The 19256-nt window shown below is 52.2% G+C and overlaps 1 protein-coding gene across 2 annotated transcripts; it reads left to right on the top strand.

Annotated features, from left to right (window-relative positions):
- The first annotated feature begins 1731 nt into the window (after window positions 1–1731).
- Window positions 1732–18226, top strand: ACADS (acyl-CoA dehydrogenase short chain). Of its 2 annotated transcripts, XM_070386012.1 has the most exons (10): window positions 1732–1884; window positions 3331–3494; window positions 15078–15227; window positions 15438–15549; window positions 15893–16044; window positions 16322–16492; window positions 16575–16712; window positions 16888–16983; window positions 17181–17237; window positions 17412–18226. In XM_070386012.1, the coding sequence occupies exons 1-10, from the start codon at window positions 1839–1841 to the stop codon at window positions 17562–17564; spliced, it is 1239 nt and encodes a 412-aa protein (XP_070242113.1). In that variant the 5' UTR covers window positions 1732–1838; the 3' UTR covers window positions 17565–18226. The 2 variants fall into 2 exon arrangements, with proteins under 2 accessions (XP_070242113.1, XP_070242114.1); XM_070386013.1 differs by lacking the exon at window positions 16888–16983.
- Window positions 18227–19256: the final 1030 nt, after the last annotated feature.

Here is a 19256-nt window from a genome sequence, read left to right as displayed (position 1 = left end):
TGGAAAATTTCCTCAAGTTCCTGCTGTCTGCAGCCAGTTCCCTCCCTCCACGCAACCCCTTGGAACCAACTTCTGATTCCTGTCTTTTTTGGAAAACATGCATATTTTTAATATAACACTTACATTCATGTTTAAGGTCACAAACGATGCAAGTTAAAAATAACTCTGGTTTAGACAGTTTGTGGCACCTGAAGGTCTGTTGGCCTCTGCCTACAAACACTCATTGATTTTCCCCTTCTCTTCCCCCTTTTCTTCTACCCAGGGCTGGTGCCCACGTGCGGTAGTAAAAGGTATGAAAGCCTCAGAGGAGCATTTGCCAACGACAGTAAATGTACTGTCGGTTTAGAGGCTTGCTTTTGAATGCATTTCTTCTAAATGCAAATATAGAAGCATCAACTCAGTGGACATGAATTTGAGCAAACTCTGGAAGATAGTAGAGGACAGAGGAGCCTCGTGGGCACAGTCCATGGGGTTGCAAAGAATTGGACATGACTTAGTGACTTAAGGAAAAAAACATTTGAAAGACTGCCACATCTTTTAATTGATCTTCAGAAATCAGATCAAGTTCTGGTTTCAGTCTGTGCTGGAGACAGACGCCTGGCTGAGTTAATGGGTGAAGAAAGGCAGCTGGAGGGACTGGGTTCCTGGGTGCATGTGGGCAGTGCCTGGAGCCTGTGGAAGTCTGACTCACACCTGGGCCCATGGAAGATGCTTGTCAGGCAAGAGAAATCGCTGTAATTTTGGGGCGCAGGGTGGAGGGGTCCTGACTAAGGACAAAATGCAGGACATTAGGACACAGCATTCAAGGCTCCCATTGGAGGGATAGGTGGGGTTCTCTGCTCCACAATTGGGAGTGAGACGTGGGACCACAGAGGGACAGGGAAGCAGCAGTGTCACCCCACCTTCACAACCTCCTGGCACCCCAACTCCTTATGCCAAGATAATGAGCAGCAGCGTAAGACCCTTGCCCCACTGGGCACTCAGGCTAGTAAGGGACTTGATAAGATTTCAGATGCTACCTGCCAGAAATAAAACAATGGGATGGAGAGCTTGTGAAGGGAAGCACCAGCCTCCTCAGGGAGGTGTTGATGGGAAGGAGTCTTCCAGCGGAGGGAATGGTGACTGTAAAGGTCCTGAGGCAGGAAGCAGCTAGAGATCCTGGAGAAAAGCTGCACTGTGAGGCTTCAGCAGTGACAGCGAGGGCGCGGTGGGTTTGGGGCCGGGGAAGGCCAAGTGGAGTTTTTTAGATCACGGAACTGGATTTTAAGTGACTTAGCAGCAACAGCAGGCTCGCCCCCTGAAGAGTTTTAAGGTCAGCCTAGAACCAGGAAATCAACCCTGAATATTCATCGGAAGGACCGAAGCTGAAGCTCCAAATACTTTGGCCACCTGATGAGAAGAGCCGACTCATTGGAAAAGACCCAGATGCCGGGAAAGCCTGAAGGCGATTGAAGGCAGGAAGAGAAGGGGACGACAGAGGATGAGATGGTTGGACAGCACCACCGACTCAATGGACGTGAATTTGAGCAAACTCCGGGAGATAGTGAAAGACAAGGAAGCCTAGCGGGCTTCAGTTCATGGGGTCGCAGAGCGGGATACGACTTAGCAGGCGGAACAGAACCAGCTTGGGAAACTTTGCCTAAAGAGTTGGATTATCTCCGCGGTGGGGGTGGCGGGCTGAGGCAGGGCACCCGCGGCCGGCCCCGGGCCCGCCCCCGAGGCCCGAGGGGCGGGGCTCCTGACAGGCGCAGGTCCCTCCCCGCACGGCCCGGAACCCGTGCTGCGGCCCGGAGGTCGCCGGGAAGAAGCCCAGTACCGGCCCGCCGTGTCTGTCCTCCATGGCTGCCACGCTGCTCGCCCGGGCCTGTGGCCTTGTCCGCGGAGGTGAGTGCGTTCTGACCCCGCACGGTGGGGCGGCGGGCGGGGCGGGCGTGGGTCCGGGTGGGCATGGGTCCGGGCAGCGGGTTCACCCCTGCAGCAGGGCGGGCGGCCGGGCGGCCTTTGCCCCAGTTAGGCTGCTCCTTGCGCCTGCGTGGCCGCGGCCCCTGCTCCGGCCCGCTTCTCACGCTGCACCACCCCACCACTCTCACCCCGAAACTTATTGCACCTTCGGAGGAGGTTCAAGGTACGCCATTCCTAGGGTGCCAGGTCTGGGGTTGAACCCAAACTGTACATCTGTGACCTTGGGCCCTTGTGTGAAACGACCACAGTATACTGCTGTTCTCAGAGTTGTTAGGTAAGGTGAAGGTAAGGTGAAGTCGCTCAGACGTGTCCGACTCTTTGCGACCCCACACACTGTAGCTTAACCAAGCTCCTCCGTCCATGGGATTTTCCAGGCAAGAGTACTGGAGTGGGTTGCCATTTCCTTCTCCAGAGGATTTTCCCGACCCAGGGTTCAAACCCAGGTCTCCCAGAAGTCATAGAGTTGTTAAACAAGGATTAAAATACAGGTGCCTGGCAGATGACAGGAGCTCACTGGTATCCTCTTTCCCATCTTCTAATTTCTCTACCCTGTGGCAGCAGTGGCACCTGTGGCCAGGGCTTCCTTTGCCTGGTCAAGACCCACTCACCCTGAATAATAACAAAGGGAGCCCTCTTTGAGAGCTGTCGCTGCTCTCAGCAAGGTTAGGGTTAAGTGCTAAGTGCTACAGTTAGTTTTCATGGTTCTAGCCCAGGAGCAGAGTACTGTTGTCCTCCACATTTAGAGAAACCAGTGAAGTTAAGATCCTGGCCTGAGGTCACAGAATTGTGCTCTCACGTCACTGGTCTTATACTGGCCACTGAGGAGGACTGTTGTACAGTGTTCAGCAAGCATGGTGAACATTCCGTTCTATTCTCAACAGCAGTGTTAATGACATTTTGGGCCCCTAGTTCTTTATCATGGGTTCTGTCCTGTACAATGTTTAGCAGTTTTCCTGGCCTCTACCCACTCCCTACCACCCTTTGGTTGAGACAACCAAAAATGTCTCTGGACATTGCCAGATGTCCCCCTGGGGGACACGAGTCATTTGTGTGGAGAACCACTCATAAGTGAAAAAGTGTTCATCATTCAGTCGTGTCCAACTCTGTGACCCCCATGGATTGTAGCCTGCCAGGCTCCTCTGTCCATGGAATTCTCTAGGCAAGAATACTGGAGTGGATAGTCATTCCCTTCTCCAGGGGATCTTCCCAACCCAGGGATTGAACCTGGGTCGCCTGTGTTGCAGGCAGTTTCTTTACCATCTGAGTCACCAGGGAAGCCCACCCAGTAAGTGGATCACTGTTATTATTTTAATTACTACATGAGACCTCTTGCATTCCTCTTCCACTGACTCCTTTTCTCTCTGGCAGCCCCCTGGCCTTGGGGCTGGCGTCGCCTACATACCGTCTACCAGTCTGTTGAACTGCCCGAGACTCACCAGATGCTGCGGCAGACGTGCCGCGACTTTGCCGAGAAGGAGCTCTTTCCCATCGCAGCCCAGGTGGACAAGGAGCATCGCTTCCCAGCAGCTCAGGTGAGAATTCCAACCACAGCACCCAGTGATGGAATCTGCCCTCTGCTCCAGGATAACTGGTGACAGTGACAACCGGTGACAGTGACACTGCAGTCAGGGAACCCTCAGGGTGTATGGTCCTGGGGGCCAGAAAATGCCCTGGAGGTTTCCACTGTCCAGCATGAGGCCTGTAGCCAGGATAATAACTTCTGGAATAACAGTGATCACGGTGGATGATTGCTATGCTTACTATATACCAGGCATTGTGTTGATAATAATAGTTAACACATAAAACGCTGACATGTGCTTGGTACTCACCTAAGTGCTGATGGGTTAGCACACCTGTTTCTTTTCTTTTCTTTTTTTTGGCTGCACCATGTGTCATGCAGAATCTTAGTTCCCTGACCGGTGATCGAACTCATGCCCCCTTCGGTGGCAGCTCGGAGTCTTAACCATTGGACCACCAGGGAAGTGCCTGGCTTATCTGTCTCTTAAAACTGTCCAATGAGATGAAGGTGCCATTATTACGTATCCTGTTGTGTAGTTGATGAAACTCAGATTGATGAGAGGCTTAAATAATGAGCACAAGGTCATGAAGCTAATGAGTTACAGAGCTAAGGTTCCAACCCACATCTGTCTTCTGCCAGCTGCTGAGATCCCAGTCGGTCCTGTCCACCCTGTGTCACTGTATCATTCCTGTGAGGACAAGTGCTTCTGCTGTACCCTCCCGTGGGACTTAACCAGCTGTCTGGCACACGATTGCAAACACTTAGTAGATGCTGTTGAGATGACTTGTGATAAAGCGGTTCTGTCAGGCCTTCACGCCCTGGCTGCCCGTCTGGGGAATTCAGAACCTGTGGTTGCTGTTAACATGCTTCTTCAGCCTTGGGGCCAGTTTTCCCATCTTAGTGCATGCTGTGTGCTCACAGTGCACTGTGTTCACAGGCACTGTGCCTGGACTGTGGATATAACATCTAAAGAGCTCAAAGTAGTAGGTGGGTGGCATTCTGAGCACCAAAATGAGTTGGGCAACTTTTATGTGGTAAGCCTTGAAGTTGTCTTCATCGCATTTAGTACTAAAGGCATCCCCAGCTGCAGGTCTAATCTCCATTTGGCTTCCTGGAATGGTTGTAAGGATTGTAGGCGATTGTGTATGTTAAGTCCATGGTGCATGTGAAAAACAGAAGCTATTAATACTATTATTATTTTTATTACAGTTGAGAAAGTTGAAGCACAGAGAGGGGACGTGATTTTCCAAGGCTTACGAGCTTGTGGGGCTAGAATTCATACTCCCAAGTGTTCAGTTCAGTTCAGTCACTCAGTCGTGACCGACTCTTTGCGACCCCATGAATCGCAGCACGCCAGGCCTCCCTGTCTATCACCAACTCCCAGAGTCTACCCAAACTCATGTCCATCGAGTCAGTGATGCCATCCAGCCATCTCATCCTCTGTCGTCCCCTTCTCCTCCTGCCCCCAATCCCTCCCAGCATCAGAGTCTTTTCCAAGGAGTCAACTCTTCGCATGAGGTGGCCAAAGTATTGGAGTTTCAGCTTCAGCATCAGTGCTTCCAATGAACACCCAGGGCTGATCTCCTTTAGGATGCACTGGTTGGATCTTCTTGCAGTCCAAGGGACTCTCAAGAGTCTTCTCCAACACCACAGTTCAAAAGCATCAATTCTTCAGCGCTCAGCTTTCTTCACAGTGCAACTCTCACATCCATACATGACCACTAGGAAAACTATAGCCTTGTATAGACGGATCTTTGTTGGCAAAGTAATATCTCTGCTTTTCAATATACTATCTAGGTTGGTCATAACTTTTCTTCCAAGGAGTAAGCGTCTTTTAATTTCATGGCTGCAATCACCATCTGCAATAATTTTGGAGCCCCAAAAAATAAAGTCTGATACTGTTTCCACTGTTTCCCCATCTATTTCCCATGAAGTGATGGAAACAGATGCCATGATCTTCTGCCATGAATGTTGAGCTTTAAGCCAACTTTTTCACTCTCTTCTTTCACTTTCATCAAGAGGCTTTTTAGTTCCTCTTCTTTCTTTCTGCCATGAGGGTGGTGTCATCTGCATATCTGAGGTTATTGGTATTTCTCCTGGCAGTCTTGATTCCAGCTTGTGCTTCTTCTAGCCCAGCATTTCTCATGACATACTCTGCATATAAGTTAAATAAGCAGGGTGACAACATACAGCCTTGATGTACTCCTTTTCCTATTTGGAACCAGTCTGTTGTTCCATGTCCAGTTCTAAATGTTGCTTCCTGACCTGCATACAAATTTCTCAAGAGGCAGGTCAGGTGATCTGGTATTCCCATCTCTTGAAGAATTTTCCACAGTTTATTGTGATCCACACAGTGAAAGGCTTTGGCATAGTCAATAAAGCAGAAATAGATGTTTTTCTGGAACTCTCTTGCTTTTTCGTTGATCCAGTGGGTGTTGGCAATTTGATCTCTGGTTTCTCTGCCTTTTCTAAAACCAGCTTGAACATCTGAAAGTTCACGGTTCATGTATTACTGAAGCCTGGCTTGGAGAATTTTGAGCATTAATAGCGTGTGAGGTGAGTGCAATTATGTGGTAGTTTGAGCATTCTTTGGCATTGCCTTTCTTTGGGATTGGAATGAAAACTGACCTTTTCCAGTCCTGTGGCCACCGCTGAGTTTTCCAAATTTGTTGGCATATTGAGTGCAACACTTTCACAGCATCATCTTTCAAACAGGATTTGAAATAGCTCAATTGGAATTCTATCACCTCCACTAGCTTTGTTGGTAGTGATGCTTTCTAAGGCCCACTTGACTTCACATTCCAGGATGTCTGGCTCTAGGTGAGTGATCACACCATTGTGATTATCTGGCTCATGAAGATCTTTTTTGTACAGTTCTTCTGTGTATTCTTGCCACCTCTTCTTAATATCTTCTGCTTCTGTTAGGTCCATACCATTTCTGTCCTTTATCAAGCCCATCTTTGCATGAAATGTTCCCTTGGTATCGCTAATTTTCTTGAAGAGATTTCTAGTCTTTCCCATTCTGTTGTTTTCCTCTATTTCTTTGCATTGATCACTGAGGAAGGCTTTCTTATCTCTCCTTGCTATTCTTTGGAACTCTGCATTCAGATGCTTATATCTTTCCTTTTCTCCTTTGCTTTTCGCTTCTCTTCTTTTCACAGCAATTTGTAAGGCCTCCTCAGACAGCCATTTTGCTTTTTTGCATTTCTTTTCCATGGGGATGGTCTTGATCCCTGTCTCCTGTACAATGTCACGAACCTCTGTCCATAGTTCATCAGGCACTCTGTCTATCAGATCTAGTCCCTTAAATCTGTTTCTCAGTTCCACTGTATAATCATAAGGGATTTGATTTAGGTCATGCCTGAAAAAGAACTGTACAAAAAAGGTCTTAATGACCTGGATAGCCACTATGGTATGGTCACTCACCCAGAACCAGAAGTCCTGGAGTGCAAAGTCAGATGGGCCTTAGGAAGCATTACTACCAGCAAAGCTAGTGGAGGTGACAGAATTCTAGCTGAGCCATTTCAGATCCTAAAAGATGATGCTGTGAAAGTGCTACATTCGATATGCCAGCAAATTTGCAAAACTCAGCAGTGGCCACAGGACTGGAAAAGGTCAGTTTTCATTCCAATCCCAAAGAGGGGCAATGCCAAAGAATGTCCAAACTACCACACAATTGCACTCATTTCACTTGTGAGCAAGATAATGCTCAAAACCCTTCAAGCTAGGCTTCAACAGTACAGGAACTGAGAACTTCCAAATATGCAAGCTGGATTTAGAAAAGGCAGAGATCAAATTGCCAACATCCGCTGGATCATTGAAAAAGCACAAGAGTTCCAGAAAAACATCTACTTCTGCTTCATTGACCATGCTAAAGCCTTTGTGTGGATCACAACAAACTGTGGAAAATTCTTCAAGAGATGGGAAATCCAGACCACCTGACTTGCCTCCTGAGAAATCTGTAAAGAGGTCAAGAAGCAACAGTTAGAACTGGACATGGAACAACAGACTGGTTCCAAATAGGAAAAGGAGTACATCAAGGCTGTATATTGTTACCCTGCTTATTTAACTTATATGCAGAGTACATCATGAGAAACGCTGGGCTGGATGAATCATAAGCTGGATTCAAGATTACTGGGAGAAATATCAGTAACCTCAGATATGCAGATGATACCCCCTTATGGCAGAAGGCGAAGAGGAACTAAAGAGCCGCTTGATGAAGGTGAAAGAGAAGAGTGAAAAAGTTGGCTTAAAATTCAACATTCAGAAAACTAAGATCATGACATCCAGTCCCATCATGTCATGGCAAACAGATGGGGAAACAATGGAAACAGTGACAAACTTTCTTTTCCTGGGCTCCAAAATCACTGTGGATGGTGACTGCACCCATGAAATTAAAAGATGCTTGCTCCTTGGAAGAAAAGCTATGATAAGCCTAGACAGCGTATTAAGAAGCAGAGATATCACTTTGCCTACAAAGGTCTGTATAGTCCTTATATAAGCTATGGTTTTTCCAGTAGTCATGTATAGATGTGAGGGTTAGACCATAAAGAAGGCTGATTGCCAAAGAATTGATGCTTTTGAAGTGTTGTGCTGGAGAAGACTCTTGAGAGTGCCTTGGACTGCGAGATCAAACCCGTCAATCCTAAAGGAAATCAACCCTGAATATTCACTGAAGCTGAAACTCCAATGCTTTGGCCACCCAATGCGAAGAGCTGACTCATTGGAAAAGACCCTGATGCTGGGAAAGATTGAGGGCAGGATGAGAAGGGGACAACAGAGGATATGTTTGGATAGCATCACCGACTGAATGGACATGAGTTTGAGCAAGCCCTAGGAAATGGTGAAGGACAGGGAAGTCTGGCGTGCTGCAGGCTTAGTGACTGAACAGCAGAGGATAAAGGAACAGTTGTAAGATTTGCCTGAGGTTCTAGGGCTTGGGGAGAGAGAGCGGGAAATCTTCTGATCTCTGATCTTGCCACTGCCTCGCATGAATTGGACGCTCTCATTTTGGTCACTGATGGGATGCAGCGGTTGCCCAGGGAGTCCCTTCGCTGAGGATCGAAGCGTATTGGCTCATTGTTTTTCTCACTGTCTCTGTTACTATGGGTGGTGCTCAGCTATAGTTACAGAAGGAAATCCAGGACTTAAACAAGCAGAAGGGTCAAAACGGTAGACACAGGGGTAATAGGACAGGTTGCAAAATTTAAAATAATACCAGTCGTGTTTTAAAATGACGGTAGTAATAATAACAGGAGTAACTCTTATTTGGGGGTTACCATATTCCAGGTTGCTGTCCAGTTGCTCAGTCGTGTCTGACTCTTTGCGACCCCACAGACTGTAGCCCGCCAGGCTCCTGTGTCCTCCACTACCTCCTGGAGTTTGCTCAAATTCATGTCCATTAAATTGGTGATTTTCATGTACTTACCCTTAAATCATCAACAAAACACTCAGGCAGTTTCTCCACTGATCTCCAGTTTCCGGATGAGGAAACAGAAGCCAGGAATTACATTTCTCAGTCAGTAAAGCCAGACAGCTAGGATCGGAGGAGCCAGATGTAGATTCTGTCCAACCTGCAGGAGATACTTAGTGAGTGTTTTCTAATGTTTTTTTCCTGAAGAATTTTTTCTCCCAGGAAAAGTGGGTTTTCTGAGGAAGAGTCAAGGGGAGAAGAATTGAGTAAGTTTATTGGGTGCAAAATCTGCTTTTCCTCCTCTTGCCCTAATCTCAGATGATCGTTTACCACATAGAAGCCTCTTGAACCATACTCCATTTTCCCTCTTATTCATATGCACAGACTCTTGTTAACGCCACCCTGGTGGCGTCCCCTGAATAGCATCACCTTTCACCTCTCCCACCAAGAATTTGTCACTGTGTTCATAATCCCTGGCTCTCTGGGTGTGCTTATCACGCTATTGTGTGTGTCCCGTGTCCCAGTTATTTTCTAAGGTTGCCTTCCTGAAGGCCAGGCTTGTTCAAACACCTGCCTCCTGGCCCAGCGAAACACCTCCTTGCCAAGTAAGTGCTTGGCATTCAGAAGACGTTTGCTGAATTTATGGACTTGAACTTTTTGGTCAAGTCATCCTGAATTTCTTACTGTCCCAGCACTCGGCACACACCGGCACAGAGTAGAAGCTGGGTGGCTTCCCGTGGCCCCTTCTCATGAATAAAGCAGCAGATCTTCAACAAGTAAGGAGGTGTGATTCTCTAAAGGGAGTTAGTTTGGACTCTGATGAGCATCGGCAAACTCAGGACAAATGTGACTTTTTAGAAATGTGAGCTTTAGAAGTGACTTAAAAGCACTGCTTTCTATATGAAGCACCCTCTAAAACAGGTCCCACATATGAAGGCAGCAGGTGCTGAAGGCTTGCTCTGCTAGGAAAGGGGTCTTTCTCTTTCTCACATGTTCTTTGGGAGTTTTTTTTTTTTTTTTAATAAACTTCATGCATTTAAAATATTTATTTATTTACTTTTGGCCACGCAAGTGGGGCCTTCCCAGGTGACTCAGTGGTAAAGAACCCGCCTGCAATGCAGGAGTCGTGGGTTCGATCCCTGGGTTGGGAAGATCCCCTGGAGGAGGAAATGGCAACCCACTCCAGTCTTCTTGCCAAGAAAATCCCATGCACAGAGGAGCCTGGTGGGCTACAGTCTATGGGGTCGCAAAAGAGTTGGATACAACTTAGTAACTGAGAATGTACGCAGCACATGGGAACCCTTAATTCCCCAACCAGGAATTGAATCCGAAGCCCCTGCCTTGAAAACGGGGAGTCTTAACCACTAGACCGCCAGGGAAGTCCCTCTCTTGCGGGTTTGGAGACCACTAGGCTTGGCCCGGTCAGGGTTGCAGGTCCACACTCCTGGTTCACAGACACAGGCATGGAGAGTAACCACTGTGGGTGGTGTCTCTGAGAGGTTCTCCTTGAGATCGCTCAAAATTGGCAAAAATATTGGCAAAAATATTAGGGAGGCTGGCTGCTGTTAGCCAGTTACCATTAAACATGCCGTGATCAGAAATGATTTCTACAGCCAGACACACGGTCTTTGTATGTGTGTACTGCTTTTTATTTTGTCTTCACCTTCTTCTTCTTCTTGATCATGCCCTCTTCTCTCCACTGCCTTTCTGTCTCCACATTTTCCCTGGAATGTTCCTGCAGCTGGCCATGGCGTATTGCCAGAAATCTCCAGATACACTTGAGAGTGAAAAAGGTTGGGGGGAAAATAGCATGCTGGTGAGGCCGCCACTTGGGTGCAGTCATTGTGGACTCTGGCAGCTTTCTCTTCTGGTACAGAGAGCACTAGAGGGTGGGGTGAGGGGCAGAGAGCCAGGGGCCCTGGCTTTCTCATCGGACTCTGGGTGTCTCCCAGGAGCGTCACCATCTGCACAAGAGGCCCCACCCGTCCCAGGAACGCGGGGTCATCCTTGTCCTGCCTGTACTCCACCTGGGAATTTCGGTTCCCCTTCTGTCTCCTGGGGTGAAATGGAGTCTTCTTGGTGTGATGGGCTGATGTGTCATTTATCCCACGGTCATGGACCAGAGAGAGAGACAGAGAGAGAGAGAGACTAAAGAGGGGGCTGTGTGTCTTAATGCCTAGAGAAGCTGGATGGTGCATGTAGGGTGAGACAAATGGGGCTTTTTTTTTTTTTTCTACTTCAGTTTCTTTTGCTCAATGGCCAGAGAAAGCCCTCCAGTGGGGTTCCTGTCTGGGCCTGAGCATGAATCTTGGGGACCCTGCGTATTTCTGGCTCCTGGTAGAATGCAGCCCTAGCTGGTAAGCCAGCACAGGCCTCCCCAATAAACCACCACCTCACTCTGGAATAGGTTTGCCAGAGGCCCTAAGTGTGGGCTCGAAAGGGGCTCTGTTCTGAGGCCACCCCGGGGCTGGCTCTGGGCTCTAAGTCCCCAGGTCGTGCTCAGAGACAGACAGCGCCTCAACTGCACTCTACTTCCCACCTTCGCCCACTCCTTGATCTGATAGCTTACAGTGAACCATGTCAGATTCAGTGACCTCCCAAGAAGATTTAGCTTCGGGACCAGAGACCAGGCTTGACCACTCAGAGCTCTTTTTGTGAAAAGGGACAGAGGAAGCTTCTGACACAGACATCAGAAGGGGGCGGAGAATGCCAGTCTTAGCAAGGGAGCTATATACTTTTTTAATTGGTTATTACAATAAATCATAAGAATGTCTCAAGGTTGTAAAGATCTTACTAGACCCACTCCCACAATTTACATTTTAAGATGACAGAATTAGAATTAACAATAGAAAGATTTTACTAGACGCCCCTCCCATAATATACATTTTAAGATAACAGGATTAGTCAGAAGGTTCTCAAGAAAGAGAAACATGTCCTCAAGCAGGATATATTGTTGTTATATATGTAATCCTTGGGCTTCCCTCATAGCTCTGTTAGTAAAGAATCCACCTGCATTGCCGGAGACCCTGGTTTGATTCCTGGGTTGGGAAGATCCACTGGAGAAGGGATAGGCTACCCACTCCAGTATTCTTGGGTTTCCCTGGTGGCTCAGCTGGTAAAGAATCTGCTGGGTTTGATCCCTGGGTTGGGAAGATCCCCTGGAGAAGGGAAAGCCTACCCACTCCAGTGTTCTGGCCTGGAGAGTCCCATGGACTGGATAGTCCATGGAATATAGTCTATAATACAGTCTATGTTGCAGTGCATGGGTTCGCAAAGTCCGACAGGGCTGAGAAACATCATGTTCAAGAGAACAGGATCACGGACAAGAGAAACATCCTCAAGCAGGATACATTGTTGTTTTATATATAAAATCCTTAGTACAGAGTTGAAGCTGAGTTGTTTTATCAGCTCTGGGCTTAAAGAAAAAAACATCGTATGTGACTAAGACTAAGGAATATAGGGGAAAAAAAATGTGTCCCTCTCTCCTCCTCGGGGACCCCTGACTTCTTATCAACTTACCTAGAAATTGACTCTCAGATCCTCCCACCCTCACCCACTCCTCGATCCCCGCCGGCTTCCTGAGCAGTGTCACCCCCTGCTGCCCCCAGGTGTGCGGTGACCACAGAATTCTTTTTTTTTTTAGTGACTCTCGAAATGCCACGTCCCTGGTGGCCCTGAATCCCATTCGTCACTGTGTACTAGCTTCCTGTTGCTGCTGCAGCACCAGGCCCCAGAAGCAGTGGCGTAGAGCTGCTGCTGCTGCTAAGTCGCTTCAGTCGTGTCCGACTCTGTGCGACCCCATAGACGGCAGCCCACCAGGCTCCCCCGTCCCTGGGATTCTCCAGGCAAGAGCACTGGAATGGGTTGCCATTTCCTTCTCCAATGCATGAAAGTGAAAAGTGAAAGTGAAGTCGCTCAGTTGTGTCCCACTCTTAGCGACCCCATGGACTGTAGCCCACCAGGCTCCTCCGTCCATGGGATTTTCCAGGCAAAAGTACTGGAGTGGGGTGCCATTGCCTTCTCCAGGCGTAGAACAGTGCACACTTAGCGCCTGACCGTTCCTGGAGGGCGGAGATCCAAAGCTGGGCTCTCTGGGCTCTGATGAAGGTGTGGACAGGCCTTTGGGCAGGCCCCAGGGAGAATCACTGCCTGGCCTTTTCCGGTTTCTCCTCTTTCCCTTACAAGGACCCTGTGAGGACACTGGCCTCCCTGGATGATCCAGGGAAGCCCCTCCTCACCTCAGGGTCCTTTGCTTAATCTCCTCGGCAGAGTCTCTTTGAACATACTCAGTCTCTTTGAACCTGGGGGTTAGGGTGTGCTTGTCCCTGTGAGGCTGACATTCTGCCTCCGCACGGGCCATCTCCTCCCTTGTATTACAGGGGAGACCCTGAGGTGGGTCAGGCCCACCCCAAGCGTAGAGTCTTGCAAATTGTCTCGCATGGGAACAACTCAAGGTGGAATCAAACACCCAGTTTCATAGAGAGACACAAATCATTGTGAAAGTTCAGCAAATTCACCGATGCCCCTCTTCCCAGACATCACTGTCGAGTCAAGAACGTCTCAGTCACTTAATGATAAGAAATGCCACTCTAATTCTTAGAGAAATGCAAATGGAAACTACAGAGGTACCACCTCACACTGGTCAGAATGGCCACCATTCAAAAGTCTCCGAATAATAAATGCTGGAGAGGGTGTGGAGAAAAGGGAACCTTCCTATGCTGTTGGTGGGAATGTAAATTGGTGCAGTGGATAACAGTGGGAGGCTCCTCAGAAAACTGAAAGTAGAGTTGCCATATGGTCCAGCAGTCCCAGTACTGGGCATATATCCAGACAAAGCTATAATTTGAAAAGATACATGGACCCCTGTGTTCATAGCAGCACTGTCCACAATAGCCAAGACATGCAGACAACCTGTCCATGGACAGATGAACGGGTAAAGAACACGTGGCACATACATATGGTGGAATATTACTCAGCCATAAACAAGGATGAAATAATGTCATTTGCAGTAGTGTGGTGGCCCTAGAGGTTATCATACTAAGTGAAGTAAGTCAAAGAGAAAGACAAATACCACAAGATATCACTTACATGTGTTATGTAAAATACAACACAAACGGAACCTATCTATTAATACAGGACAGAAACAGACTCACAGACAGGGAGAACAGACATGTAGTTGCCAAGGAGAAGGGGGTGAGGGAGGGACAAATTGGGAGTTTTGGATTAGCAGGTGCAAACTATTGTATATAGGATGGATAAACAGCAAGGCCCTCTGTACAGCACATGGAACTATATTCAGGATCCTGTGGTAAACCATATGGAAAAGAATATGAAAAAGAATCCGTATAGCAGAGTTACTTTGCTATACAGCAGAAAATTCACACAACATTGTAGATCAACTAGCGGTCAATAAGACTTTCTCTTTTAAATGCCGTGCATGGATCACTCACCTTGTGCAGACTGAGCTGGTTGTAGTCCTGGAGTCAGTGGTAGGTTTCAATCTCAGCCCCACCATTTACAAGGTCCACCCTGTGCAAAGCGCTCCACCTCCCTGAGCTCCAGCTTCCTCACCTGTGACATGAGGTTGACTCAGCAAAGCTTCAAGCTTCGGAGAGACTGGACCAAGAATACACATGAAGCACTTTCCAGCGCTGAGCATGTCAAAGGCATTTGATAATTAACCCCGGCCACTCCTGGATTCCAAGTCAAACATTCCAGGCTCTTCCCCTTTATCGAATCTTTCACTGGCACTAGACTACAGCAGTTGATACAGGGCATCACTGACAGGAACAGCATGTGCAAGGGCCCTGTGGTGGGGAGGACAGGCTGTGCGGTGAGCGTTAGGGGCTGAAGAAGGTCTGTGTGGCACTGTGCTGCCCTGCTCCTTCACCTCGGAGGCCCCTGAAGCCTTGTGCCTTCTGCATGCTCACTGGTCGTGGCTGTAGACACAGAGATGAGTGAGGGCAGAGTACAGGGGCAGGACTGCCTGAGACAACAGGGCTGTCATACAGATCCGGCCTTGGGGGTTCCGGGGTGGGTGTTAGGGTCACACGACCTGAGTTTCTGTGGGCACCAGCCTGGGGGCAGGTGGGTTGGGGTTGGAGAGGGTGGGCCCTGTGGCCCCACCCCCACCCCCCTCCCCCGGGGGCCTGCCCTTGCCGTGACATCCTTTCCTGGGGCCAGGTGAAGAAGATGGGCGAGCTGGGGCTTATGGCCATGAATGTGCCCGAGGAGCTCAGCGGAGCCGGCCTCGATTACCTGGCCTACTCCATCGCCATGGAGGAGATCAGCCGGGGCTGCGCCTCCACGGGAGTCATCATGAGTGTCAACAATGTGAGCCTCCCGCCTGGGCCTCGGACACACAGGCAGAGGGGGAGGGGGCTCCAGACGGCCCCACATCCAGGCACAGCCCTCCCTTGGCTCCCCGCCCCTGACCACCGCTAGGCCTGGTCCTTTGCATGGGGCCTCTGGAGAGAGGAGGCCTGGGGGTGGGCATGCGGGTGTGCTGGGGCCTGCGATGACCTCCCCCCACGGTCCCCCCAGTCCCTCTACTTAGGGCCCATCCTGAAGTTCGGCACCAAGGAGCAGAAGCAGCGGTGGGTTGCTCCCTTCACTAGTGGTGACAAAATTGGCTGCTTTGCCCTCAGTGAACCAGGTACCACCTGGGACCGTGGCTCACCCACCCCCACCCCACCCGGGGTCCACCTTGCCTGAGCTGGGACGGAGGGACTTGGACCCCGCGGTCCCTTTGGCTTGGAGACAGCCAGGTGCCATGTCCCCGCACCTCTAGAGAGGGAGCTGGTGTGGCCCTCCAGCCCCTTCTCTCAGGAGCCAGACCCTGATTCCCTGCGCCTGGGTCTGGCTCACCAGCTGGGGGGGTGGGGGGCGCAGAATGGGGGGGTTGCTTGGCAGGGCTGGGGGGTGCTTGGTGTGGGAGGTGTGAGGTTGGGTCCTGGGCGAGCTGGCGGCGGTGGACTCTGAGTCTGCGTGTGGGGCAGGGAACGGCAGCGACGCAGGGGCCGCGGCCACCACCGCGCGGGCAGACGGTGACTCGTGGGTCCTGAGTGGCACCAAGGCCTGGATCACCAACGCCTGGGAGGCCTCGGCCGTAGTGGTCTTCGCCAGCACCGACAGATCCTTGCATAACAAGGTGAGGGGCTCGCAAGGGAGGGGCGGCAAGCCGTTCAGTATGTCCAGCTGCATCTCTGTGGTCTGACCGAGCCGCTTGGGCTCTGGGGCTCTTGCCAGCCAACTCTTTCCGGCCCCGGGGCGGCGCTGTCCCGGGAGGAGCCAGCAGAGGACGTCACAGCGAGGTTCTGAGGGAGGTGGAAATTGGGGTGGCGACCCGAATGGGAGTCTTGGGTGGTTCGTCTGAGGGGCGTGGCCTCGGGCCGGTGAGCAAGTCAGGGGCGTGTCCCGGCCTCCAGGGCATCAGTGCCTTCCTGGTCCCCATGCCCACACCCGGCCTCACGCTGGGGAAGAAGGAAGACAAGCTGGGCATCCGGGCCTCGTCCACGGCCAACCTCATCTTCGAGGACTGTCGCATCCCCAAGGACAGCCTGCTGGGGGAACCGGGGCTGGGCTTCAAGATCGCCATGGTGAGCCTGGCAGCGGGGGGCGGGGGTTCCCTAGGGTGAGGCCCTGGGGAACGGCTGGCCCCTGACAGGTGGGTCCTCACAGCAAACCCTGGACATGGGCCGCATCGGCATCGCCTCCCAGGCCCTGGGCATTGCCCAGGCCGCCCTGGACTGTGCTGTGACCTACGCGGAGAACCGCAGTGCTTTCGGGGCGCCCCTCACCAAGCTGCAGGCCATCCAGGTAACAGACGCGCAGCCTTGCCTGGACGCCAGAGGGACGCGAGTTCGGCCTTTCCTCTCTGCCTCCCAGATGGCTTTCAGCCTCGGCTCCGTCCTCCGCCCTCCTCTGTCCCGCCCCTCAGGGAGAGGGGAGGGCGGGCCTGCACCGACGGTGGGGCGGGTCTGGGTTGTTGCAGTTCAAGTTGGCGGACATGGCCCTCGCCCTGGAGAGTGCCCGGCTGCTGACCTGGCGCGCTGCCATGCTGAAGGACAACAAAAAGCCTTTCACCAAGGTGCCAGTGGGGCAGGGTTCTCCCCGGGCCCAGCCCAGAGCTTCTATGGCGGCAGAGGCACTGAGGGAGCCGTCTGGGCGGGGTTCCAGTTCCTTGAGCCTGTGGGTTTATCGCTCCAAGGGGCGGCTTCCCCAGGCCCGCCGTGTTGAACAGGCCAGGTGCTAAGAATTTCTGACGCCACCGTCCTCTGTGGTTAGGAGGCGGCAATGGCCAAGCTGGCTGCATCGGAGGCCGCAACTGCCATCACCCACCAGGTGAGAGTCCCCACTGCCTGGGTGAGCTCCCCAGGGTTGGGTAAGCGGGAGTGTGCCGGCTGCTTCTTCCTCCCCGCTGGCCCTTATGCGTGGATGGTCCTGCCCTGTCTTTCCCCCACGAGTTGGGGAGGGGGGGTTGGTCTTCCTTTCCTGAGCCCTCCCGTTGCCCCTCAGGCCATGCAGATCCTGGGCGGCATGGGCTACGTGACGGAGATGCCAGCCGAGCGGCACTACCGCGACGCCCGCATCACCGAGATTTATGAAGGCACCAGTGAGATCCAGAGGCTCGTGGTCGCCGGGCACCTGCTCAAGAGCTACCGGAGCTGAGCCCTTTCTGGAGGGCTGACCGTGCCGGCCGAGGAGCCGAGCTGGCCGGAGGACCCTGGGAAAGGGGGAGGGAGTCACGTGGCCTTCCCACTGACTCCCCCGCTGCAGCCTGCGGGGCGGGGCCACGCCCCCTCTTGCCAGGACCCCTCCCACCTCCCAGGCCCAGGCTCCTGGGTGGGCCTGCTGCCCGCCGTTACCTCTCTCCACCCCAGAGCCGGCTTCCTAAGAGTAAGCGGAGGCTGGCTGCGACCTGGCCTGAGGATGCCCATCTCCAGCTGTTTCTTGACTTTGTACCCTCTCCACCGTTGACCGTGCCTTATTTTCTTCATCTGGGGGCTCGGCCGTGGGAAGGGAGAAATGATTCCCCCGGGGACTCCCCGGTTCTGTCCTGTGGGTCCTGGCGCTCAGCAGGAGACCCAGCGTCTGCCGTTTCCTCTGAGTTCAGGGTCTGGAGGAGTGGGTTGGAGGCCCGAACGACCACATCTCGACGCAGAAGTTGTGTTCTCTGAGGCCTTCGCCGCCTTGGGGCTGGGTCGTTATGGAAGCCTTCCTGCGCACCGATAACCTTTGTAAAGTATAAATGAGTACAGGTGAGGGGTCTGACTTGTGCTTTGGGACAATTATATGTGGGAACCGAGTAATAAAGGATACCTGTCCCCTGACCTGTGTGTCCTTGCCTGAGTGCTGCTGCTGGGGAGGGAACGATGGTCTTTTAGCCTGCTCTCTACAAACCCCCACACTGTGTGAGTGTGTGTGTGTAAGAGAGACGGGGTGGGGGGCGGGGGGCGGGCTGAATCGAACCAGGGACTCCTGCATTGCAGGCAGATTCATTACCGTCTGAGCCACTAGGGAAGCGCAAAGTTTTGGAGAGAGAGATTAATCATAAACTCAGCAAGGAAACGGGTTTTAGGAGGGTTGGGTTTCCAGTCCCTGTGCTGTGGGGCTGGCGTTGGAACGGAAGAACCTCTGTGGGGTCCGGGGGAGCACGCGACGATCACCGCTGTGGCCCAAGGCAGAGAAGAGAGTGGAGCTGCTGGAGAAGACAGAAAAGGGGGGTGGGGTGGGGGTGAGAAGAGCCCGCAAAGAGAGCTTCAGAGGAGGTGGGGACAGCCCTCCGCCGCCGAGCGGGAAGGGCTGAGACGTACACTTGAGGTCTCTGGAGGGCACAGGGAATGGGGACATGATCCATTTGGAGCCACCATGCAGTGGGCGCCCAACCACGCGGGCTCTCGCCGCGCGCGGTTTCCGTGCAGGTTTGGGAGGCAGCCTCCAGCCCGCCGACCCCGGGCGCCCAGGGCCGGCCTTGCTTTTGACCCTCGGGCAGAGCCCGAGGCGAGGCTCCTGCAGGAGAGAGCGGCTCTCTGGGCACACGTTCCTTGGGGGCGGGGCGGGGCACCTGGTCCAGGTGCGCGGGATGGAGGAGCCTGGCAGTGCTGGGCCGGGAGACGCAGCGGCGGCGGCGTGTTTCCCCCGCTGCGCAGGCGGGCGTGGCGTGAGTGGTAACAGGTGCGCGATCCCGGGATCCCGAGATGCCCAGGCGCACGGTTGCGGCCGCGAGGAGCGCGCGGACCGCTTCGCTGCCGCCTCGGCGTCTGCGGAGCTGCGCCTCCTCCTACTCCAGGTAAGCGGCCAGCGCACCCCTCTGCGGGGCCCTGGGTTGGGATGGCAAGCTGAAGGTGCGGGGAGCAGCCT

This window comes from Bos mutus, chromosome 17, assembly GCF_027580195.1.
Source record: "Bos mutus isolate GX-2022 chromosome 17, NWIPB_WYAK_1.1, whole genome shotgun sequence".
Lineage (NCBI taxonomy): Eukaryota > Metazoa > Chordata > Mammalia > Artiodactyla > Bovidae > Bos > Bos mutus.
Note: the sequence above shows the minus strand (reverse complement) of the source record. Positions and strands in the feature narration are given on the sequence as shown.